The sequence below is a fragment of the Gigantopelta aegis genome, chromosome 3 (genome assembly GCF_016097555.1).
Source record: "Gigantopelta aegis isolate Gae_Host chromosome 3, Gae_host_genome, whole genome shotgun sequence".
In the NCBI taxonomy this organism is placed as follows: domain Eukaryota; kingdom Metazoa; phylum Mollusca; class Gastropoda; order Neomphalida; family Peltospiridae; genus Gigantopelta; species Gigantopelta aegis.
The window spans coordinates 22,583,942-22,610,862 of record NC_054701.1 but is presented as its reverse complement, the minus strand read 5'-3'; the positions used below and the strand labels follow the sequence as shown (position 1 = coordinate 22,610,862).

Here is a 26,921-nt window from a genome sequence, read left to right as displayed (position 1 = left end):
TGGTCAACTGTAATTGATTTTTATGATCTACTGAAATCCTAAAATAAACACTGTGAAAAAGGACGACTTATGTGATTATTTGATTAGTTAGTGAGAAAGGTTAATCATGAATTTACATATTGAAATGTAATTTTTGAAGTCTACGACCGAAAGGGGTAGCCGAACCCAGCAAGGTATTTTTAGAACTGTATTTAATTTGATTTTAGCACCGGTCTATAAGTGGGCACGTGCTGAGAAAGCGAAATCGTTACAATATTAAGGAGAAGAGGACAAGCTTTCGATACGTACCTAATTTGCTATGAATTTTTTAAATATTTATTTACATTTTAAAAAAACCCTCGTGATTTGGATCAATAAATTCGATATAAGCATACAAAATAATACATATAAACTAGGTATCAAATTAAAGCTGAAAATGTCTACTTTCGTTTGGTATACGAAACTATGCATGTAAAGCTATCCTCACTTTGCGCTTTGCAAAAGAAAAGGGGAACCCCGTTTGTGAAAAAATGGCAGTGCCCATAGAAGACATGGATGGCGACGATGAAACGATTCCATCGAGATTTCAGTCTGTACTATGTAAGTATTTAAAATTATTAATGCAATCGTTGACGGAATTGTTTGTTAACATGTTGCAATATATGTGTCGTTATTAATTATCTTTTAAATGATAATATTGATGATTGAATTGGAACAGGTGTATAAATATGTAAATACATCGTCAATGTGGCCAATCGATAAAAAAATTTCGAGGCACGAGTAATGAGCTATTCGTTCAACTTTGTTAAATTGCTAACGTGATATGGTCATTAGAACATAATGTGCATAAAACTAGTACATAAAATTCTGTTTTATTAGTTTTATTGCTAATTAAATTGTTGAAGCGGCATGGACCTACGAGTTCGCTACATTGGTCACATGACCTTAATACAAGCTTATGATTGGTTGACACAAAACCTGGTATTAATGGCTATTAAAAAACCACTTCTGTTATAATTTATAGCTTATATTGAAATCGTTTATTATATTATTAATACTGATTGTGTTATATTTACTTACAAATTACATTGCAGTTGTTTTTCTTTTGTTAAAGGGGCAGCACATTATTATTTTTATTTTTATTTATTTACTTTTTTAAAACTTTTTCTTCCAAAGAAAATTTATATTATATTTAAAACTCCATGTTTAGGTTTTAGGTTATATAGGTTAATGCTAATACATGTCAGTTTGAACATACCTTACTGCACTGGCAAAAATATAACACCCGTTTGACTTTATCATTGATTTAAAAAGAATTAAAAAAATTCAATTCAATTTATGTTTAGTCCATCATACTGGAGGAAACCATTGTTTATCCCAAGTGGCAGCACATACTTTTGATATTCTTGAGTTAATAAGCAAATATGTGTGGAAATGATTACTTTCACAAATCAATGTAATAACTCCTAAAATTTGGCACATTCGTCTCAGATGATAGTGATTTGCACCTTTATAACAGAATTTAAATGGACATTTGTTTATTAAAAATTGTATAATTATTTCATATTGTAAATTACTGATTACTATTATACTATAAAGTAATTGGTGTATATATATTTGCTTCCTCAAGTCTATTCTTCCTCACTTCTTACAACACGTGTGTGAAAATTGAAATGTTATAAAGTTATATGACTTGGTTGATCACATGGTTTTTGATAACTGATTTTCAATGTTTTTGTTTCAGTTGATGATCAGTATCATGTTTTGGAGAACATTTTACTGGCAAAAGGAAGAGGAAGACGACCAACAATTCCTGTATGTGATTGCACCATCAGAATTATTTTAAAGCTGATACTGTTGAAGAATAACACTGGAGTCTCATGGGAAGCTATCACAGAATTATTCGGAAAACTGTTTCCAGAAACACCAGTGGGAAAGTTCTATAGAATCAGAAAACGTTGTTTAAAGGCTTCATCAACATTCACAGGTTCTGACTTAGAGTTTCTTGATCAGACTGCTGCAAATACAGATTCTACTGGACCAGGACTTGATATCATTGGCATCTACCGATGCAGTCTCTTAGGAGACTTGCAGTGTTTATCAAATGTAGTTGATGGTCACCGTCTGACAAATGGCTTGATTGTGGAACTGGAAAAATTTCGAAAAAAGGAGTGCCTTCCATGGCAGTCGGCCTTCCACTGGTTCGAATGTTTTGGTGTTAGATGCAGTGGAAATGAAAGCAAAATAAAGAAAGCTGTGAATAACACTGTTTCAGAATATCGAACAAAGGCAAAATCTAAAAACAAACACAGCAAAACAACAGGTCAGCATTTTGAGGATTTCTGCAGTACACTGTTCAAGTATCCAGCTGGCACAATTTTATCGGATATAACAACAACTACAAATGAAGACACTTCCGAAACCACTGTACCAACTGTTGACAATGCTGTAAGCAAATCTAAAACTAATGTTCAACTGGGAACATTGCTTCGTAGTACACAGGGACAGTTAAAAGCATTAAAAGAAGAAAGTGAACTTAAATACAAATTGATTATATGCAAGGAAGAATGTTCCAAAAAACAACAGCTGATTAATGAATTGCAAGAAGATGGAGGGAACAAAGACAAAGAAATAATGGAGCATGTCACAGCTAAAGCATTACTGACTGATCAGGTGGCCGAGCTACTAGGAGAGCAAAGTTTGATAAGACAGAGTAATTATTATAAAAGATTACAAAAGAAAAGATGAACAACTGAAAGAAAAAAAAAATTTTAAAACAACAAAATGAGAAAACCCACCGATTTGAAATGCAAAAAATAAAAAAGCAGCTGAAGATGTTACAGACAAAGTTGTCGCATAAAGATAAAACTATAAAGCAGTTAAGAGACACAAAGTGTAAACTAAATGCAATGGTTAAAAAAATAAAACAAGAGTGTGACAGTTACATAGTACAAAATGAAGATTTGAAAAGTGGTGAAAAAACATTATTAACAAAAGCTGGAAACAAGTATAGCGATGCGGTTGTTAAGTGCATCATTCAGTTGATTGGAGAAGCAAGTGTACCAGCATCTCGGTGCGCAAGTGTCATTCAGTGTGTTTCAAAGTGTCTCTTTGATCGTCAAATAGATATTGATAAATTGCTATCTGAAAGATCAACACTTCACTATGCTGACAGAGGTCATGTTCTTGCAAAATACCACATTGCTGACTCAATTATGAAGTCTGACAGATTTGACATGCATTCTGATGGAACGAGTCGTGACCACAGAAAGTACACTGGCAGCCAAGCAACCCTCTCAAGTGGCAACATTTTTAGCATGGGATACACAACTGTTTGTACTGAGGACACCAAAACACTGCTAGACATTTCAGTCACCCTTCTCAAAGAACTAGCAGATATTTATGATGATGATGGAGACTCAGTGGACCAGAACTTCAAAGAATTGCTTCAAAAGTTGTCTGGTTTGATGTCTGACTGAGCCAATGTCAATAAATCCTTCAACAAAGCTATGAAACAGTGCCGCCAGGAAGTTCTGGAGAATAATTCGGCTCAACTTCAGTTTTTGTACTGCAGTGCTCATTTTCTCCTCGGTCTCAGCAGTGAAGGTGAGCAAGTTCTGAAATGCCTGCAGAAAGAACTAGATGGAAAACTTGGTCGAGACAAGCTGTCCATCTTCAACTCTTTTTCCAGTTCCGGAGAATCCGCAGTCTCGCGCTACATCAGAACAGCCTGTGATGTACTAGAACCACGAGGCGACGAAAAGAGTGGATGCCGCGATGCATGGGAGGCTTTCTGTGCCATGAAGGGGTTGACGTCTCACATCAAGAGTTACCGTGGTAACAGATTTAATAATTTTTTTGAGGGAGCTGCCAGCTTACATTTTCACAGAAAAGACATACAGGACTTTTTCTCGAACTACAGCTTCAGTCTAAATCTCAAGTTGCAGTGTGTTTTAGCAGACTGCCAGTGTGATGTTGTTGATACTCTGATAGCAGCTGTGGGCATCACTTATTTCACTGTCACTGGTCCCTACTGGAACTTGTGCACCAGCAAGACTGAGTACCTTGATCTGTACCGCTACATGTCACCAATGCGAGAGAAGCTCCAACAGTATTCATCTGATGCTAGCCCGTTGCTAGAGGATCCACTATCTGTCATCCCAGAGTTTTCTGTTGAAGGTGGTGAAGTCGTTGCTGCTTTGATGGAGGTGCCTGATAGAAAATTACTTCTTGATACTCTCCAAAAGCTGTTTTCAGGTTTTCTTGCAGTGACAGATTGCCAACTGGCTGACTTTCTTCCATCAGGAAAATATTATGACATACAGGATCCGATTTTATGGCAAAAGATGAGGCACTGTCAACTTACAAATCTGACAGGTGAACAAAATCTTGGCGACTTGGATTACAGCTTATTTGTGAAACGCCATGCCTCTCTACACTATAGAAGCTTCACAAACATGATGTCACGCAACAAAACAATGTCGTCATGGTTTCACAAGAAAACAGCAGTTGAACAGAGGGATCTGTTATCCATGTCTAAGTCAAAGTCGGAACCACTGAGATTAAAACACAAAGATGTGGAGAAAGCTATTCTTCGTCAGCGGCAGGAAAAACTTCTGATGAACCAGAAGCAATTGGAAGAAAAGCAACTGAAGGTGATAAAATGAAAGTCAGTTTTATCTGAAACTGTGAAACAACAAGGCGGCCCATGCTGGTGTCCAAATGATGTTGACACCCTATTGAAAAACTGCTCCACCAAAACTGCAGCAAAAGTCAGATTAAATGCAGAAATTCAATACCAGAAAGTTGTCCTGGGAGCAAGAAACCACCTCTTGAAGTCTGCAAAATTGTCAAATGATGAAGTGGCAGACAACTTGAAGAAATATCTGGCTGGTGTTTCTGCAACTGATGTGTCTGATGTTGACAGCCTTAGAGACGAGTTGGATGTGCCCGAGACTGATGTGCCTGAATCTGCAAGTGCAAGTGGATCCGAATCTGATTTAGAAGATGAAGGTATAATATTATTGCATATGTAGTTTAATTTTGAAATGCGATAAATTCAATTACGTCAAATTTCAACATGATGTAGTGTATATCACAGAAAGCAGTTTTGACATCTTGTTCAATGGGTATAGATTGCATTTTGTTGTAAAATTTGTCGAGTTGTACTAATATCAGTATACCTTCACTGTTAATCTGGAAGTAACCTCGTCATGTGATTTAAACATTTGCAGTGTAAATTCAAATAGATTAATTTCTCATAAATAAAATACTTGTTTGAAGGGATTTTGATATTTTCATGTCATTTGTTAACAGGATTTTATTGTTTAATAGTCTACATAATGTTTGTTTTGTTTTTATAATGTTAATTACGATAGAACAAATTATAGTTTATACAAACATTTGTAAAAAATTGTTTTATCCATTATTCAGGTGTGCAAACCATAATTGCAAGCAGATTTCGGTTTTCCAGTCAAGGAACTTGGGTCGGTGTATTCTACGACGGACAAAGTGGACCTGATTATTTCATTGGCCAAGTGATCGACCTGTCATCCACAGAGTCTGGAAGAGTCACCTTTCTGGAAAAGTGTGGACTGAAAAAAAATCTTTTCCGATTTCCAGCATCTGCTGACATTGACACAGTCTCAGCAGACTATGTTTTCAGTTCTGGTTCCGATGTGACGACAAAAAATGGACGAACCTGGAGTGTTACCAGTTTTGAAGAAGTTGAAAAACTGTTTCAACAATATGTGGAGCTTTACTGTTAATTTGTTTCTAATTTTAAACAATGCTGTGCTGTTAAATTGTATGCTTCATCATTTAAGACTAATGGTCTGATGACCAAGCAATTAACAAAATCATTCTACATATGTGAAAAGACAACTTTATTTTTAATATTTAATATTTAATATTCCTGTTCATGGCAACTCTGTGTCATAGTGACTTTTATTAACAAGCATAGCTCCATCAAGTGACTGTTGGTTATAACATATGTAAGACAGTACAGTGCAACATGCATTGATAGTTTTATTTCTACATGAGAAATTTTGTTTTGGCTAATAGTTCATCACTAATGGCTTCATCGCTACAGTTGAGTTATTGCTTTGACAACGAATACACTGCTCAAATTGCAAGGAGTGTACTATATGTGTAACAACCTTGGAGCAATGAGTTTAACACCCAAGAGAGTGTTATGTTGGCACTTTCACCATGCAAAATCTTAGGAAGATATCTTCAATGGTTTTAGAGTGAGATCCATTTGAAAACTGCCGAAATGCAACATTTTGGTGGTAAAATTTTCCGCATTATATTTTTAACATTTTGTCAATATACCAGATAATATAGTTAAACCAATGAGTTTAACACACTCAGCATTTTGTAAGCACTTTCACCATGCAAAATTTCAGGAAGATATCTCTAACAGTTTTAGAGTGAGATCCATTTGAAAATTGTTTAAATAAGCCATTTTGGTGGGAAAATTTTCCACGCTACATTTTTAACATTTTGTTATGTTTAAGAGCTTGTAACTTCATAAATTACATTCCCAAGCACTTGAGAAAAAAATAGGCTTGTACTATAGAACCAGTTGTGTATATATTATGATTCTTTGGATGTGTAATGCTATTATTTTATGATTTATGATTATGCAAAAACTGGCCCAAGGCCAATTATTGTTGATTTTTGGCGCATATTTTCCTGTTTTCACACAAAACTATGAAAATAGTAATCAAATTAAGACATTCTTACAAAATTAAATGGAGATTACATATATCTTAAAATTAAGTAAACTTTTTATGTCATTCCATATCATTTTGCGATATTTATTCCAAAAAGGGCCCCCCTATAACGCTTGCGAAATGACTAAAATGGCCATATTTCAAAAACTAATAAAGATATCTTTCTGTTCTGTTTGTATTCTTCCATACTATAAGAATCATGTATTGTAAGGGTACTAATTTTAATTTTGGATGCTGGTACCTATCAAAACTAGTGAAAAACGTGGCACTGATGCTGCACCTTCATGATAAGGATTTAATAGCTACTGAGCTTCAATATCATCCGTCATGCCACAAAAAATATGTCAGAATTTTGGATAAAAAAACCCATGGCCGATGAACCTGAAATCACTGATACACCATACCAAAAATCATTTAACGAATTCAGCAAACAAGTTTTGGAAGATAGGATTATTAAAAGGCATGAAGTACTAAAAATGAATACTTTAACTGAATTATTTATTAAAACTCTTAAAAATGTTGAAAATGTTGATATACCGGAATACAGAAATTACACTTTGAAGCAACAAATTATCAAAATGCATCCAAACATCAAATTCATTTAACAAAGCTGAAAGAATGAATGTGAACTTGTTTTTAGTGAAAATGATGAGTATCGCCATCTCCAAATTTTACACCTAGATGATAGTGATATTGATACAATTTCAGAAGGAAGTGATGTCACTGATTCATGTACAACCGAGTTTAAAAAATCAGAAGAAACAAGACTTAGATTTTTGTCTTCACAAAATTTAAGAAGTATTATTGTAGATGCTGATTGCCCCAACATTTGACCGTTAGTTGCAGAAGATCCAAGTTTGGACAGTGCTTGGTCTGCAGTCCCCGTGGAACTGTACAACTTTTTGGCATGGTTGACAGGGTTATCTGAAGACATTACTGACAAGTATGTTAATCTGAAGCCAGAACAAGAGAAGAAAATACTTTCAATTGCCCAGACTATTGTCTATCTTGCAAGTAATGGAAAAAAGCAAACCCCCAAGCATTGGGCTCTGGGAGTGACTGTGCACCACCTGACAATCTCATCAAAACTCATTGGTATCTTAAATGGTCTTGGACACTGTGTATCCCATTCAAGCTTGGCAGGAAAACAATTTCACCAGATGGAATGAAAAGTAATACATTTTCAACTTTGGTGTGGGACAATAACGATTTTGGAGAGGAAACAACAAGTGGAAAGGGAACGACTCATAATACAAATGGCATTATCATCCAAAGACAAAATGCTGATCAAAACAATGTTTTGTTGGATAAAATAACATTTCCTCGAACCAAACAGCGAAGTCTGTGTTCTCCACCAATAGATATATTACCATTTCATGTCAAAAAGAAAGTGGGTCCAGCACCAATGCAAGCACAATTAGACATTCAGCTGTACACAGATGTATTAGCACCTACACGCATGCTTGATTCGGCCTTTTCTTTGTCAAAGTTACCAGACATTGCCTGGATGGACGGGTTTCAACACGCTGCTACAGATGACTGAAATACCACCAGTCATTGATGCTTCTCCCACAGAGATGAGCACTGCGTACACAATTTTGCAAAGAAGTGTGGATGTGGCTACTGAGCTACAGCTTGAACATATTGTTCTAGTAATGGATCAAACAATCTATTCAAAAACTCAAAAAATATGTTGGCAGAATACATTTCAACAGAGACTAGTTATCCAACTTTGTTATTTTCACACCACAATGGCTGTTTTTGGGTGTCATTGGAAAAAGATTTCAAGAATCTGGGTTTGAGGATATAGTTGTTGAATCTGGTATTGTTGAGTCAGGTTCACTCAATGGAGTGACGAGTGGTCATCATTACAACAGAAGTATACGCACACATAAGATAATGTATGAATCACTTCAAAGGCTGAGATGGCAGGTTTTTTTTAGAAAGCTTGGAAAAAAATGAAAAATTGCTTTATTTGGATACGTGCAAACGACTTCACACACACTCCTGACTTTTTCACTCTTCTTGACAGTGAGGAATTGAAGCAGATTTCTAAGCAGTATGACTTGTACAATGAAAAGATGATTCAAGAGCATCCTACCTTTACTTTTTTGTCATCATACATTGACATTGTGCAAACACTTCTTCTCTACATTAGAGCTACAAGACAAGGTGGAATGTGATTCAGTTGATGAGGCACGGTACAACTGGTTCCATTTGGGTTGCAAGTCTGAAGCTTCCTTACCTCCCAATAAGGATTGTCTCATTCTTCACATCAAGCGTGCAAATTACCAAGCTTGTATTTTCCGAAAGAGCTTATCTCAAAAAATAGACAAGCCGTCCCTTTTTGACCATGGGTGGAACAAAGATGAAAAAGGAAAAGAACTTGTCATCACATGGATGAAGCTACCAGCAGCACCAGAAAATATATTATCATATGTGCACTGCAAATGCAATTTTTTTTAGTGTGCCTTGGACAACTGTTCTTGCGGACGTTCGGATGTTCTGAACCGTGTGCTTGTACAGAGTGTAGTAATTCTGTACAGGAATAGGTTTTCAAAATGTACTATAAACTCTTGTCACAAAACTACTTTTCATTAATTATGAAAATGCATATATTTAATTCCTAAAATGGTGCAATTTGGTCAGACTCTAATCATAAAAGACTATCTTGTAAAAACAGAGGCATAAACATTAACATTCCTCTGCATTTATTTGTTTAATGCAGTGTTTGCTAACATTCTCACTATGCTGTGACCGGATTATCTCCCTTTATGGATTTTTATGACTAATGAATGATGGATGATTTCACTTTTTAAAGGTAAGAACACTTAATTCTACCTATTATGTTGAACACAGCATGCAATCTGTTTCATTATCCTAGAATTTATCAACATCCTAGCAGGTTGTGACCTTTGACCTCGCATACAAAATTGCAACTTTTTAGGTGACAACATTGTGGTGTTTTTTTTCTATAATATATTAGCTTATGTTAAAACAACTTTCAGCTTATCCCCGAGAGGTCTACCGAACTTCATTTTCTGGAGCCCTTAGAAATTTCGTCCCATGGCCTATTTGATGGGGATTTTGGTGAACATTTCACAGTAAATTCCCTCAAAAATAATAAATATACCTTTACAATTTGCAAAGCCCCACTCCAATCTGCAAACTTAGCTTGTTAACAATCTGGGCAACTCCCTTGTCCCCAATCCTTAAAACTGACCCCATCAAGGCGTTAATACCAGTCAGTGTGCAGAGCTCTGGTACGAGATATATGGGACCAGTCTGTCCCCTTCTTTCATCACTCTTGGATGGTTTGCTGACAAACAAGGGCTGATCATCATCTTTGATATCAATGTCGTAGTGCTGAAAACAAAAACGAAGTTAAATGTAAGAAAACTTTTATTATCAAGCAGGGTTTCTGCCAGAGGGAAAAAACGAATATTGCATCATATCCAATTTTGCAGATTTTGTTTTTTAAATGAACCTTTTGACAAAATTAATTACTTTTCATCATTACTGTATAATTTTCTTAACCCTAACCCTAAAGGTAATCCATTTTCTTTCTGTGGTTGCATAATGCAATACCCAAAATTTTCTTTCTAGCAGAAACACTTTCATGATATAACATGTCAGCGCCCTCAATAGTTTAAGAAGTAGCAGGCTACAACAGTGATGATAGCAGGGGGCAAAGCGGAGGGTCTGGGGGCCTATTTTGGCACCTTGTTTGGATCCCTTTTGTAGGAGACTTTATTAAAGAAGAGAAAGCACTTTTTTTTTACCATCAACGAAAAGTAGGCGGCGGCAAAAGCTGTTTCAGGCGGCGATTTGCCGCCGGAGACTGGGTACTTTTGAGGGCTCTGACATGTTAAAAGAAAAGCATTGTGACAGTACTGCTAAGCAAATATATGTCCCCTCCTGGGCTCCACAAATTTAAGTTCAAGGGCCATAACTCAAACCTGGATAAATTTCACTTTTGACAGCTATGGTCCTTCCCACAGAAGTCAAACTTGATCCCTAACTCTACATGCTATCTTGAGACTTTGCAGAAAACACAGTTTAAAAAACTAAATGTGGTACAGATGGACAATTAGAGATGCAGGTAGAAGGCTGGAGACGAAACCTATATAGCTTCCGGTTGGAGACTAATAAGATACAGAGAGATAGCAAAAAATGTCTCTCTGAATAAATATTTATTAAAAGAAAGAAAAAAGAAAAAAAACTAATGCCCCTATTTGGAAATTTAAAACCTGAATGCATGACCATACACACAACTAGCATTGATACAACAATAATTGTCAAAAGTTATGCAAACCATGGCAGACTGAAAATACCTTTAGAACTAATGACAAGATATCATGATTATTATTCTAACCTGTTCAAAAACAACCTCTTCTTAGTTTAAGAAGCACTTAATTACCTGCTTGTAGTATGCTTTGTACGTCACTTCTGTTCCATTTCTCAGCTTGAAGGCATCTGTTGGATGTTTGTCCCAGTCAATATCGTCACACCGGTACGTCTTGTTGTTGTATCTGTACAAAGATTGTTTTAACCATGGCATTATATTTGCACACCATTAAATAAATTAAAAAACACAAGAAGCCCATGGGCCTAATCAGTCACCTGAGTAAACTGTTGCCCCTAACTACAATACTCATGATAGCAAGCCACCCATTTTTACAATGAATAAACTCATGCTTTTGTTTGTTCACGAGTCAAGGAAGCTTTTCACCGAATTTAGTTCGAAATGGTATAATAGTTGTGAAGCAATTACAGTTTAACTGCATTTCTCTGTACAACAATGGCAGGCACAGAGGACCCAAAATTAAAGTCACAGATCCTATTTTCAACCCATGAAAATGGACCCAAAGTTTGGTTAATCTACAAATCTGTAACACATTTGGATGTATAAGAAAGAAAGAAAAATATGTTTTAATTAACGACCCACTCAACACATTTTATTTACGGTTATATGGCGTCAGACATGGTTAAGGACCACACAGATTTTGAGAGGAAACCCGCTGTCGCCATTACATGGGCTACTCTTGTGATTAGCAGCAAGGGATCTTTTATTTGCACTTCCCACAGGCAGGATAGCACAAACCATGGCCTTTGTTGAACCAGTTATGGATCACTGGTCGGTGCAAGTGGTTTACACCTACCCATTGAGCCTTGCAGAGCACTCACTCAGGGTTTGGAGTCGGTATCTGGATTAAAAATCCCATGCCTCGACTGGGATCCGAACCCAGTACCTACCAGCCTGTAGACCGATGGCCTGCCACGACGCCGGTTTGGATGTATAAAGTTACAGAGTCTGCGATACTGAAATGGGGGAAATACCCTTAAAAACAAGCATTTTGAAGAGTACTGCTAAAGCAATACATGTCCACTACATAACCTAACCATTTTCCTCATCTCCTAAATTCCGTTTTTAAACCTCTGTGAAAAGTGGGTAAATCACCATGAAAGTTAAAACTTTATTAGTAACAAACAGTATATGGTAAAGCTATACACACAATTTCACTTCAATATCTCCAGGCAGTGCCTGAAGTCACGCTAGTCGACATACTGTACACTGTATACAGTGCATTCCCCAATTCACACTGTTTTGCACACGACACTCAGCGGAAGTGATTTATTAACAGGAAATGGAAGACAAGTCAACTTCCCGTTTCTTTACATTTTATTTTTTCAGTGGATTATACCTTGGAATTTTGAGTTGAATGTATTTTTTGGCAAGTATTTTTGCTTGACAACAATGGCGGCACGTCACGGTCATTTTCGGGGATCAATAGATTGTTTCAGCTAATTTGATAATAAATTTGATTGTTTTGCCAACAACAAAAATCACCAAATATTGGGATATAAATCATTGTTATTTTTATTTATTTTTTAAATTCTGGTCAGAAAACCATGGTTATAGGGAATAATAGACATAAATACTGGACAGCTGGCCACAAATGCCCGTAAGTAAAAACAACTTTTTCGATTTTTTTTTTTCCTAATTTTAATCAACATCAACCAATCTAAAATATCCGGGTAGAGTTTGACCCTCGTGGAGGCTCTATTCCCTCCCTGACCAAATTCACAAGCATGTTTTTCCATGTGCCAATGAAGCTTCCCACAAAAGTAATTTTGGAGAATTAGAAAATGAAAAACGTTTATGCACAATGGACGACACATGGAAATGGATCTAAACAGGTTACGAGACAACCTTTAAAATAAAATCACCTGGTCAGTAAAATGGATCCAACAAATTTCTTAAAGGCATCATCATAAAACGACCCAGCCCCACGCTCGTACATATCGTACAGGATGTCAAGCACGGTGTCGCTCCTGAGAATCTTATGTGCTATGTCTGCACCCAAGAGCACACTGGTCTCGTACTGCAGAATGGAAGTAGTGAAACCAGGCATCACCTGCAGCCTAAGAAGAAGAAAAAATAGAAGTCAAATTAAATCTAGTCAATTATGAATTCAAGAGCAATAGTAATGGCCATACTGATATTAGTTCAAATTACACATATCTAGATACCATTTATCTCGAGTTGTTTTAAAATGCATCTAACAAGCTGAAGCGAGTTGGATGTATTTTTAAACAATGAATTGTAAGATAACAGTATCTAATGGACACAAATGTAGGATTCTATTTCTTACATATCCTAAAAAAAAAAAACACCCCAGGTTTTAGGCAAATTTTAACATCTTTTTGGACTAAAAGTTATTTACAGCCTTTGCGTATGTAGCCAACATCACAGAAAAATGATTGTCAGTGTAATCATTAAAATCATGCTGGGTTTTTTTCATTGGATGTATAGCATTGATGACCTGGTCATCACCTAGGAGCAGCCTTCTTACGTCTTGAAATTGTTAACAAGTATGTGTTATCAAAAATAACGAATGATGTTCTCACCAACGAGTGTGTAAGAATATATCTTCAAATTAACAAAATATCCACATTATATATATATATATATATATATATAAGAATTGTTGCTCATTTTTTAGGAATTTATCGATGTATATAAGTCACAAATGGTATAAAATCGCGTAGCGTAGCGATTTTATACTACATTAGTGACTTTTATACATCGATAAATTCCTAAAAAATGAGAAACAATTCTTATAATTACAAACAGTACAAGAAGTGTACCTTAAAACACTCAAAAATAATTTCTTTCGTTCTTACCATCAACCATGTTCTGTAAATAAGCGTAGGAATACATGTATACATACTATTGGAAATTGTCCGCAAAAAATAAAAATAAGTATTGAATCAACAAAAACAGTGTATATATCTTTATTATAACTTCTTTTTAAAAAATGAAACAATTTCATGCGCAGATTTGTCTTGTGTTTTTCTATCGCAAAGTGACCTTGATATTAACTTTTTTTACGTGTAGTGACTGTTGGTGTTATGACGTATTTTTATGAGGTTTATGGAAGGATAACGCTTGGTTTTTTAGTGACGTCAGCCAATCAGAATACAGTAAATCGTATAAATTCGGAAAGTTTGTAATTATATATATATATATATATGCATTCTGTATTTTAATTTGTATTATTTTATTTCTTTACCGTCTGTACTGCTAATTGATGGATATGTGCTCTATAGTTTGTTTTTGTTGTTTTATAAATCACCTTTCCACATTGCCTTCTTTAGAAATAATGAAATGTAATTCAACAGCACTAACTTAACCTTCTGACTACTGCAGGCGAGATATCTCGCCCGACGTCACGTCAGTCGATATACTGTACACTGTATACAGTGCATTCCCCAATTCATATTTCCCGCCGTTTTGCACACGACACTCACCGGAAACGGAAATATAATTAAAGAAAAAAGATTTTTTTTTCAAAATGGTGGTTTTTGTTTTGATTTTTTCAATTGAAAATACCTTGAAATTTTGAGTTCAAAAAGTGGTTTTCAGGGATCGATAGCTGATTGTAACAGCTAATTTGATAATAAATTTGATCATTTTACCAACAACGAAAATTACCAAATATTGCAATATGAATCGTAGTTCGGGTTTTAAAAAAAATTCTGGTCAGAAAACCACTGTTATCGGGAATAATGGACATAAATACTGGACAGCTGGCCACAAATGCCCGTAAGTAGACCCAACTTTTTCGATTTTTTGCCTAATTTTAATCACCATTAGCCGATCTAAAATAATACAAATTACAAAAAAAAGACACGAAAATAATACTTACCGATTCATATATGAACTTTATTTCATGTATTTATGAAACATTTAAGTGAATATATGTGAGTAAAAATTATAAACTTGTACCCACTCAACATGGTTTTTGTTAAAAATTAATCCAGTAGTCTAAAGGTTAACCATTTAGAATTCATTCTCTCACAAGTTTGTCTTTCACTAACTACTCCATGCAGAGTATTGTCCTAGTAGATTAATCTACCATGGTCAAGCTTAGATTACTTACTCAAAGGCAATTAAATGCAGGCCACAGCAAGTTTCTTAATTGATACACTGTGAAGCTGTCAGACTGAATGGGTACTAGTATCCGAGAAGGTGTGAAAATTGCTTATCTGCTACAGCTTATTGTTTAAAATAAAACAACTGTTTACAGTCGTCGCTTAACACAACCACTTTAGTGACTTGGGGATCCAGTTTAGGTGGCCGCTGGGTGTGTAGGACAGGTTACCTTTTATTATGAAACCACTAGGACAGGTTTTCTTGCATTATTTTATAATTTCGATATTTGTTTTGTATATTGAAGTTATTCATTATGACAAAGTCTAATTAAAGGTAGTCAATTACTCCCCGCATTTTTTTTTCACGTCGAGGTCTGCTACTCCAAACAAATAATTTCTTTTCAATGTATTTTTCGGTGGAGCATGACTCAAACCAGGGTTCATACAGGTTTGAGAAAATAAAATTCAGGGACTTTTTTAAGTACTTAAATTAATTTTTCAAGGACGCAAAAACATGTTTTAAATAAATTTACCTAGTAATAAAAAGTAGACTGACCAATTTTACAGCTTTGTCCTCCAGTTTTAATTCCAAAAACGATCTTTTAATGCTTAGGTGCTCCGGTTTACCGGACATCACCGTATACATATCGAGCTCGGCTTGGCCACATCTTGAGCGCGGGCATCGCTGAACTAATCTGTGACGTCATTTCCCAAGAGCGCTATGGCTGTTATCCTATTATCGCTCACCAGTCACAAAATTGATCGAGTTGCAAAATACCAACGCACATCATTAAATATGTTAAACTAGCCTCAGAAATAAAAGAAAGTACACACCTCATAATTTATTCAAACTACAAACATACAGACTTTGTAACGCTGCCTCGCCCATGCTTGCTACACTGGTTGCTTTAGAGCATAGTCTGCATCGCGCTGTGTGTCCATCATCTGGCACACACAAAAGCCAGTCCTTGTAATCCTCGGTTTGCAACCAGGCATCGATAAATTTACACTTGCCTGGCATGTTAAAAGAATTTTCACAGTCAATTTAACAATCAAACAATGGTGTCTTCTGATGATGCACAACTACTTTGACCTAATGAGAGAGCAGTATTTGTGAATATTTAACTTTCGTGGACGGCCGAAGCACATATTTGGCGGGAATGACAAAGAAGTTTTGGATTGATGCATAAATAAACCTACGGAAGCGATTAATTGTTTTTACTAAAGCTAGGAAAGGCATGTTTCCTATTTTTTTAGGAGGGGAAAATAAAATTCAAGGACTTTTCAAAGACTTTTTCACACAAATACAATTTATCAAGGTTTTCAAGGCCTTGAAAATACATTAACAAAATTAAGTACTTTCAAGCACTTCAAGCACCTGTGCGAACCCTGCTCAAACTCCCTAAAAAAAATATCATTTGCCATAATCTAGATCCCCACCCGTGTACAATTTCCAGCACATTTGCCTGACAATACGCTTCGACAGTCAGCAGCACGTTTAGACCAATTATTAGTGCCAGACACGGGTGTTGTCGGAGCTGGACAGTCTACGGGTATCTGTGAGCCTGTCGCATGATTTTGTGGCGCCAGTCTCTCTTCAAACTCTCAGACACTTCACACTTAATTATCATCTACAAATAGGTGTTCAAGTTCTTCATTCATCCGTGATGTGTACATTGCATGTGATGACTATTTTTTTTAAAAGGTGACACAGATTTCGCCATACGGTGACTGGCATGGCGAAGTCAGGCTGGTTGGAGCCAAGTTTGGGCTCACTTCGCCCGTATATGTATGCGTGAGTATGTATGTGTGTATATGTATGTATGTATGTATGTGTATGTATGTAGTATGTGTGTGTGTGTATATATATATATATATATATAAAACATCAGCACTGTTGTCCGCGCAATGTTTATTACAAAATCAGCCCAATTTTTCACTTTCAGTTACCACTCGCCTGTGTAATTAAGCTGTAATGCATTTTTTTTTTTTAAATCATCACATTTCTATTTACGATTCTGAATTTAACATGACTGAATCCACAGTTAAGATGCTCAAGTAAATCAAAAACCAAAGCCTGCCTACTTACTTGTGTTTTGGAATATTCACCGACAATGATGGGTTAAAGTAATGCCTGCCAATCTGCTTCATGTCAATCATAGACAAAATCCTAAAAGAACAAGAAAAATTAATTGAAACAAGCTTTCTAAGAGTACTGCTAAAGCAATACGTCTCCTATTGGGCCCAACAAACGTTCATAATCTCATAAGTTCAAGGGACATAGCTCTGAAACATGGATAAACTCCATTTTCGACAGTTGTGTCTTGAATAAATTCCCATTAAAACGAAAACTTGATCTGGTTAGAACTCTGTCACAAATTGGGTAAATCTACATGAACATCAAACTCAATTTGTAACAGTATTTCAGAGCAATATCTCGATGTATTCTGAAAAAAAAAAAAAAAAAAACAACAAAAAAAAAAGTCTGGAAAACTTATGAGAGACAGACAGATGGACAGACGGAGATGAAACCTATAGTTAACTCCAGTTGGACCAACAATTGTTACCTGAATGGTTTCTAAAGCATTTATAGATCTGGAGAAAATTTTTTTATATGTTAATGCGGTCCATTTAGCAAAACGTTTGTCATTTAACATGTAGTACAAAATTATTTGCATGTAGCAATTGTTCTTACTTAGCATATCTGAAGTTTAAAATATATAAATCAATACCAATTGCAAATAAAAAAAATAGGAACAAGTTTTCCAACCAAGACTTAAAAATTTAAACTGGGCCAATTGTAGATTTTACTTCAATGTTGTTCATCCCAAAAGTCACCTTTAAGTTGTTCAACATCATCATACGATTAGTTCAATATTGCAGCATTACCTCCTAAAAATGATGTTTGCCACTTGAATGAACTGTGGTGAATTTGGTGGTAGTTCATTTGTCAAGGTTATGGTTATTCTAATTTGCTCCCCATCATACTGTCTCGTAGAAAAGACTTCAGTCTGAAAGAAACAAATTTAATAAACTCCAGAGAAATGAAAGAAATATAAAATGCAATGCCATTTAAAAGATAGATTAGTTGATTTTAATTAGTTTTGTTATCTAATAAGAAGTTTTAGAATAACGTATCCTATATGCACAGATTTGCATGAATTTCCATGTGTTCAACCGACATGCTGTTCAATATTTTCAACTTTATATCCTACAAACGATGGTTGATTTTCTTTCAAACGTTAGGATTGCACAATTTTATTTTCCTTGTGATGGTCGGGTAATCAGAAACAACTATTATTTTGTTTGGCCTAATGATAATTTGTTATGTACATGAAACCCTGCTGCTGCCACAGCTTACTGTTAATCAGTCGATGCAAAGTAAAGTTTGTTTAATTTAACGACGCCACTAGAGCACATTGATTTTTTTATCTTATCATTGGCTATTGGACGTCAAACATATGGTCATTCTTACACTGGTTTTTTTTAGGAAACCTGCTGTCGCCACATAGGCTACTCTTTTACGACAGGCAGCAAGGGATCTTTTATTTGCGCTTTCCACAGGCAGGATAGCACAAACCATGGCCTTTGTTGAACCAGTGGTTTACACCTACCCATTGAGCCTTGAGGAGCACTCACTCTGGGTTTGGAGTCTGTATTTGGATTAAAAGTCTCATGCCTCGACTGGGATCCGAACCCAGTACCTACCAGCCTGTAGACCGATGGCCTAACCACGACATCCCAATTATACCTTCTGCTCCTGAAGTCTACGTGGAAGATACAAAATCATCCCATCGAATGCCCGCACTTGTCCAAGCAGTTCAGCATGAGAAACCAGCAAAGCAATTTTCAACCTCCGTGATTCAACTGGTGGGCTGTAATCCACGTGGTACTGGTAAAGCATCCATTGGGATGCAGTTTCAAGTCTAAAGAAGTTTGAATACACAGACAGTGGCCTTCCAGATGTACCTATAAAGTCCAAAAGAGTTTTCTTTTCAGTCTATATAGTAGAACAGTGGTCTTAAACAGGGATGTCATTAATAGCCGGCACCCAGCTATCGAATTGAATCAATTGTCGCCGGGTATAGAACTTCCAATAAACAATGCTTGTCGACTTTTTGTTGATTAATGCCCGCCTATAATTTGATTTCCACCTGCTATTTTTATTTTTAATGACATCACTGCTTAAAGAGATATATTAACAAGTAGAAATGTGGTAAAAATTCCAGTTTTTATAACTATTTTAGGGTCTAAAAACAAAAAACAAAAAAACATTATTGAACAGGTCTCTGAAAATTGAGCAAATGATCATTTTGTTCGTGCAAATCTAATTTTGCGTAACCTACTTTATGTTCTCACAAAATTCGGGGAATCATTTACATTGACATAACTGGTTTCGCCAAAAGACAATGGGTTGCCTGAAATTATTTTTGCACAACTCATAAATGGGTTATGTAAATTTCCAGTTCTTAGAGGTCTGTTCAATATCCATCTATCTATCTATATCTATATCTATATATATATATCTATATATATATCTACCTATGTATGTATCTATTTATCTATGGGCTATTTTCACAAAAAGGGGGAAAAAATGGTAGACATTATAGCTGCAATATTTTCCACAGAACAGCATATAATGTAAATCAACATGGATGTACCCGGTACATAAAAAGCATTATCACTCAATGCACTGGATATCATATTTCGCATGTAGATGCATTAGAAAAGCTTGTGATTAAAATTATATACCCAAAATGACCACTCCTGTTATTGTGTACAATAGCACATGCAATCGTTATGGAATCGCAAAACTACCTAAAATAATAAGTATTTGCCTTTAACTGCAAAATGCAAGTAAACCATTGATAAATATATTTTTCTTAAATTTCATTTAAAAATATTAATATATAAAGCTACACTGGATACAACTTTTAAAGTTGCATTGTTTATTTTTCATTTTATTGACTTTACTGTTATATTGTCGATAAAAAGGACCAACATTTTTTATTCTAAAGAAAGACAGTTATACACCAGATGGCACCATCACATCTAGGTAAAGGTTAGATCAACATACGTCTGTACATGGACACTGACTGGGTATCTTTATAGGAAAGTTATTTTAAATTTTTAAATTACTTTTTTTCAACGTCACTTATTGTTTGTCTTTAGCCTACCATTAGTTTAATAAAGTATCCACGAAGCATAAGACACCCATCATTTATATTTTTTATTCAGTAAATCTGTTTTTAAAAGACATTTGCATGATTGCATTACTGAAGTACATTACAGATTGCACAAATACCATGCCATGTATCTTTACCATTATCTATGTTGAATAGCCAATGAGAATAAGGTATAGACCTAATTAGCATTAACAAGTGGTCTTGATCAAGATGTGCATCGTGTGCTCACAAAATAGACACCCAGTTTTAGTTCAAATCTGGGCTTGGATACATACATATATATAAAAAACCCCAACAAAAAACCCACTGTAGACATGAAATAGAAATCAATGTTACACACTGTAATACTGCTAAAACTCACTGGTGTTACCTTTAGACTAGGGATTAATATTTTTTGACAAAAACTATGTTGAGTTTATAATTTTTACTCACATTATTCCCGTGAATGTTTTATAAATACTGTAGATCCTCAAATTAATGTGTCCCTAAATTAATGCGAGTGGCCTCCCTTTGATGAAGTCCCTAAGGTAGACAACGAAAATGTATTACATGCGTAAATTGATAACATGACGATAATTAGGAGATAACCATATGGAGTTTTTATATTTGCGGGTGTTATTGTCTGTTTGATCCAGCAAATGTCATTTTTGACTGATGGCGTTAGCCTGAGGTCAAAAATTAAACATTTGCGGGCATCAAATAAGACAATAACACCCACAAATCTAAAAACTCCATATGGTTATGTCCATTGTAAACTGAATAGTTTTTTAACAGAACTAACTGTATATTTGGCATTTCTTGAAAAAAATACCTGGCTACAATCTAACTGTAGACCCTTGAATCATCAACTTCGCCTGTTTCAATTGTTAATGACGTCATTAGCTTTCCGGGTGTTATTTTCATTTGATCCCGGAAAAAGAATGTAATTAACCAATCACAATACAGAACACTCTCGAGTCAGTTTACAATTATATATTTCCGTCTGTAGTAAAGTTAGCACAACTAGGAAACTTGGGGGACATTTGGTATGTTATTACTAATGATGTTCTACATCTATTCTGAAAAATTCAGCTCTGCACTATTTATTTCTGGACTGAAAGACAAAGAAACGGTTGACCACAATATTAGCGTGCTACAACCTATTCACAAGGTGGCCAAAGACCCTGTAATTGTCACATGTGGCTGGCATCTTGCTGGACTACCTTGCAATTAGAATGTCTCTTCAACCATAAATTGTGCTCCAGCTATTTTATAAATATATTAGAATTTTAATCTTTGTTTGTTTTAATAGCGTGTGACACATAACTATTCAACAATTAGTCTGATTCGCCTACAATGAATTGTTTTCCAGTTGTTGTTTTTTATAAATATATTAGTTTTAATATTTTTTGTAGTTTTAGTAACGTGGGACACATAAAAAATATAGAAATAAATGCGTAATATTATTAATGCGAATAACGCACTCATATTTTTCGCATTAACTTCAGGATCTACAATACATAAAATCTTTTGTATTATTTTCATGAGTTTTTCTAATTTTTACATTTTAGAGGAGTCGTTGATTAAAATTAGGCAAACAATTTTAAAAAGTTGCTTTTACTTACGGGCATTTGCAACCAGCTGTCCAGAATTTATGTCCATTATTCTCAATAACAGTGGTTTACTGACAAGATTTTTATTTAGTTTTTTTAAAAACTGATTCATATCCCAATATTTGGTGATTTTTGTTGTTGGTAAATGACTGAATGCAACGGTCTATGGTCGGGTTACCTTTTTTGTCTGTGATGTGAGCAGGTCGAGTGGCCAAATCACTGTAGCGGAAGTCGGCACGTTTGTGTCCGACCGCACTGGCCTCTCCAGTCCCGATGGCCATCTGCTGCATCTCCTCTACAGGAACTCTAGGGACCTCTCCAACCATTCCAGGCCGAGGCTCCCTCGCCCCTCCCCTGTATGAAGCTCTCCCACTGGGAGCTGGCGGACCACCGGCTCCTGCAGGTGGTGGTGGTGCAGCAGCAACATGCTCAGCCTAAAAATAACAAAATAAAACACACAAATATACACACATGAAACTAATGAAATGCACCTGCACCTGGTGCCGACTAACAAGACTGTATAATAGCCGGCCTGAAGCCAGTCACAGCTTTCGGCCCGATCAGCTAATGCAGGAAGCTTAAAAAATAATAATGAGATGCTAAATGCGATATATGCCTATGATTTTTTTGATACTCAGTAATAATGTGCAGTACGATGATTATAAAGATTTTTGTGTAAACTATTGTTATTGTACATCTTTTAAAAAAGCAATAGAGATTCATCAAACATTTCCTGATAAACCAATTAATTGGTGTAACAATTGTTAATAATGACGACCGATATGTTTAAATCAAATGCTTCATAGTTACAGCTTTGAACAGACACCAAACATTTCGAGGGAAGTGAAGGATATAACATTTTATATGAAATACCTTTTCGTTTTACATATGGCCTTGCTGAAATTTTAGTTTTTGCACATTTCAACCACCCTTTTAGCAAAATAACTGGTGGGGGCTGGCTTTCCTATAGATGTTAATTTTGTACCCTGCTAAATTTATTTTTGAAAACAAAAATGTTCCTTTTTTTGTTTATGCAAAGTACAATGTTAATTAGAAATATGGGCAAAATGAAAAACCAAACCACCATGACCAAAGTTGGACATATATAGAACGAATAATGAACAATATCTTAACCTTTAAATAATAGCACTAACCTGTGCCTGTTCACCAGGCCGTCTACTCTGCTGTTCTGGTGGTTCTGTACCCCCACGTGCTCGTCCTCTAGCTCTTCCTCTGGCACGTCCAGACATTTAACCTAAAATAATCATTATCGAGAGACATTTATTAAAGTTAAAGCCACTATGGCCAGGCACACATTATATACTAGATTATAGTTCGAGTGAATATAGTTCTGGTTGGAAAAGGTATTATTGAGAAGAAAAAAATTTAAATAACCAAACACAAGAACATAATATATAATAATGAATTAGTTGATTATTTTAATTTATTTTTTGGATTCAAAGTGAATTTTTTTTTGCAAAGTAGTTTGCTTACACTGATGTCAGGGCGTCTAGATTATGGTTGCCCCACTCCCATGGCTAGTGATATTCATGTCAGGCTAGTAAACAATTACTATTGCCATGCCAGACGGCTAGCGATTGTTTTTTTTTAAATATTATTGCCCCACCCCAAATCCCCGCTTTAGGCGACTTATCTGATTATTACTATTATTTAGTAAAATTGTATTAACTTCAAGTAAAGTAGGGCTTGTGAATTTTTAATTGTGGCTAGTAAATTTTTAATAAAAATTCTAGAAGGCCTGGATGTTCTGGAAAACATCAGAAAGCCACACAAATCAACTGGGTAAATATTATCCAACAAATTTAAACTTAAAACAAGTTAAACAATGAATAAATTAACCATTTTTGGGAATTAATGTCAATTTTAAAAAAATAGAAATTTGAATTAAAACACTCTAAAAAGAAGTAGAAAATTTGTTATGTCCATGACTGTTGGCAATATCAGGTTTGTCTAGAGCTGTAATCATTTTATTCCTCATGTAGTAGATGCTGTATCTCTTGTTTGGCCATTCCAATAACATCCTGTTGTTTCCATCGCAAGACGATGTCAATGACTCCTGGGAACAATGTCCTGTTGCACTCGACAACATACTAGTCGCCAACCATGATTTCAAAATCTTTTAAAGTTGGTACTGCATTGGGACTATTCCACTCTGTACTGTCCTTTGAAAGGGTGAATGGCATACTCATTCAAAAGTGCTACTACAGTCCCTGGAATTCGACATGTGCACCACATGAAAATCAATTCCAAATCGGTGCCATTCACTTTTTCAAAGGACAGCACAGTGGAATGATATTTCCAAGTCGTGGACATTTCAAATTTTCTACTTCATTTTAGAGTGTTGTTTTAATTCAAATTTCAATTTATTTATTTTTTACATCAATTGTTTAACTTGTTGTAAGTTTAAATTTGTTGGTAATATTTATCCAGTTGATTTGTGTGGCTTTCTGATGTTTCTTTCAATAAAAGTTTGACATTTAAAAACTGTTGTTTTTCTTTAAAATCAGTTTTTTTTTTTTTAGCCATTACCAAATAGACAAATTGTAACGCGAGTAACACTATTTTGATAATCAAAAATGAATTAATTGTATAATTTCAAAACTATATCATATAAGATACCATAGCTATACACCAATATGGATCGTTCTTAGAAATTGTGTGCCACTTCGTGACTTGGGGGTAGTCTATTTAAAATCCATACTAAAAAAGCAATCTTTTATTGCACTAAATATTTTGACTTCATGTCAGTGTATATTGATGTGAGCGATAATAAAGATAATACTGAGTGTCTGTGTTGTGTCTTACGTACTTTAATGAGATGGATGTGGCTAAATGAATAAGAAAATGGCGTCAGCGAGTTGTGACATCGGCAACACCACTGGGAAGAAAGCGAAGCAAACTTGATTAAAAAAATGCTCAGGAACAAAAAAGTTTATAAAACGATCATATTCAACCTTTTTCTTAAAGTTGGATACATATTTATCTTCAAGAGCAATCAAAATTATGATATAGTTAACCAATTGTGAAGTCATTAACATCGTAACCATTTGTTTCCACTTCGAAACAATGTAAAATTTCACTGCAAGCATAATGTGAAAACAAAACACAAACTATTTCCATGGTTATTGTACATAAAGAGTTAAATCTTAAAATGTGTCACTAGACAGTAAAAATTGAATTGAACGTATATCTATGATCGTTGATTCCTGTTTAACATGTTACGATTGTAAATCTGTCATAGTATTTATTTAATTCAGAATAGAATTACGGATTATTTTTACACGAATCACTTCGCGAAAAGGGCGGAAAAAGCAAAGCTAAACATGTTTGCATTTTACCAATAGGTCCTGACATTATACAATTCTATAACTAAATGCCTTGCTAAGATGATGTCACGTTTAATAAATACTCGTAAACAGCGTATTGTTTTCCACACGTAGCGAAATAATCAAAGGGAACGCGCGACTATTTTACTAAATATTATTGACACTTCTAATGACAGTGCCGACTTTGTAATCGACCGCATACATTGGGTTTTTTTCTCTCACATCTGCAATGCTAGGCCCGTTCTCTTATTATTTTATTCCAAAAATAGTTATATTAGCCAAAACACGTCAGTTTTTATATTTGCACGAACGATCCGTTGTTCGTGTCGATATTGGTTTTGCATAACCGACAGACGAACGACAAAATCGTACGTGCCAAATTTTATGCCCTGCCTATCGTGATTAAATGTCGATTTTCTTTAATTATTTTGTTTGAATACATTATCAAATATTTTGTTATTGAATTACCAATAATTTATTTCCACTTAAGACTTTTGATATTGAACTTTCTCGAGTGAATGAACTTGCGCATTAATAAACGTCACGTGGAAAGCGATTATTTTGTTTTCCATGTTACAAAGTTCATTTATCACCCATTGTGATCAGATACTGAAATTGTTCTAACATTATTTTGTTTGGATGCACTCTAAAATAGTTTATTATTTAATTACAAGTAATTTGTTCCCACTTAAACTGTTGATATGGAAATTTCTTGAGTGAATGAACTCGCCTATTAATAACGTCACGAGGAAAGCCTTTTTTTTGCTTCAGTGTTACGAAATTAATGAACATGCGTTGAGAACTTATATTGGTGAGCTGTTGAAATTTGTTTACATTTCGACGTAATAATATGTTTCGTTATTTAATTATCTGTTCTTTATTCAACATTCATGGCTCTTTAAGTTTACCTTGCTTGTGTGAGAGAATCGGTGCATTAGTGACGTAACACGGAAAGCGATCATTTTGTTTTCCACGTTACGAAGTTAATATATCACCCATTGTGATTAGATGCTTATACATACTAAAATACTTAATTAATAATTTGTTCCCACTTAAACTCTTGATATTGAACTTTCTCGAGTGAATGAACTCGCTGCATTAATAACATCACGTGGAAAGTGGTTTGTTTTGCTTCAGGGTTACGAAATTAAATTTACATTGAGCATGGATATTGGTGAGCTGTTGAAATATGTTCGAGTTTGGACCTAATAAAATGTTTTGTTATGTAATTATCCGTCATTTATTCAACATTCGTAGTTCAGGGAGTTCACCTTGCTTGTGTAAGTGAATCTGTGTATTAGTGACGTCACGCGGAAAGCGATTATTTTGTTTTCCACGTTACGAAGTTAATTAATCACCCATTGTGATTAGATACCGATTTTTCATTTAAATTATTTTGTTTGGATACATACTAAAATACTTCATATTATTTAATTACAAATATATATATTTTTTAAACTCTTGATATTGAACTTTGTTGAGTGAATGAACTGGCCCATTAATAACGTCACATGGGAAGTGCTTTTTTGTTTCAGTGTTACGAAATTAAATGAACATACATTTTGAGTGGATAGTGATCTAATTTGTTAAATATATTTCTGTTCTGACATAATGTAATGTTTATTTATCTTAATTACCTAT

The 26,921-nt window shown here is 35.0% G+C and overlaps 1 protein-coding gene across 3 annotated transcripts in view; it reads right to left on the bottom strand.

Annotated features, from left to right (window-relative positions):
• Positions 1 to 26,921, bottom strand: part of LOC121367707 (piwi-like protein 1) — a 67,400-nt gene that overhangs the window by 24,942 nt on the left and 15,537 nt on the right. For all 3 annotated transcript variants that reach the window (XM_041492035.1, XM_041492034.1, XM_041492036.1), the window contains exons 2-9: positions 23,088 to 23,188; positions 22,112 to 22,367; positions 18,907 to 19,124; positions 18,045 to 18,166; positions 17,245 to 17,325; positions 12,948 to 13,142; positions 11,137 to 11,248; positions 9,959 to 10,082 (exon numbers count right to left, since the gene is read on the bottom strand). In XM_041492035.1, coding sequence (XP_041347969.1) covers positions 9,959 to 10,082; positions 11,137 to 11,248; positions 12,948 to 13,142; positions 17,245 to 17,325; positions 18,045 to 18,166; positions 18,907 to 19,124; positions 22,112 to 22,367; positions 23,088 to 23,183 — 1,204 coding nt within the window. In that variant the 5' untranslated portion in view covers positions 23,184 to 23,188. The remainder of the gene's footprint in view (positions 1 to 9,958; positions 10,083 to 11,136; positions 11,249 to 12,947; positions 13,143 to 17,244; positions 17,326 to 18,044; positions 18,167 to 18,906; positions 19,125 to 22,111; positions 22,368 to 23,087; positions 23,189 to 26,921) is intronic.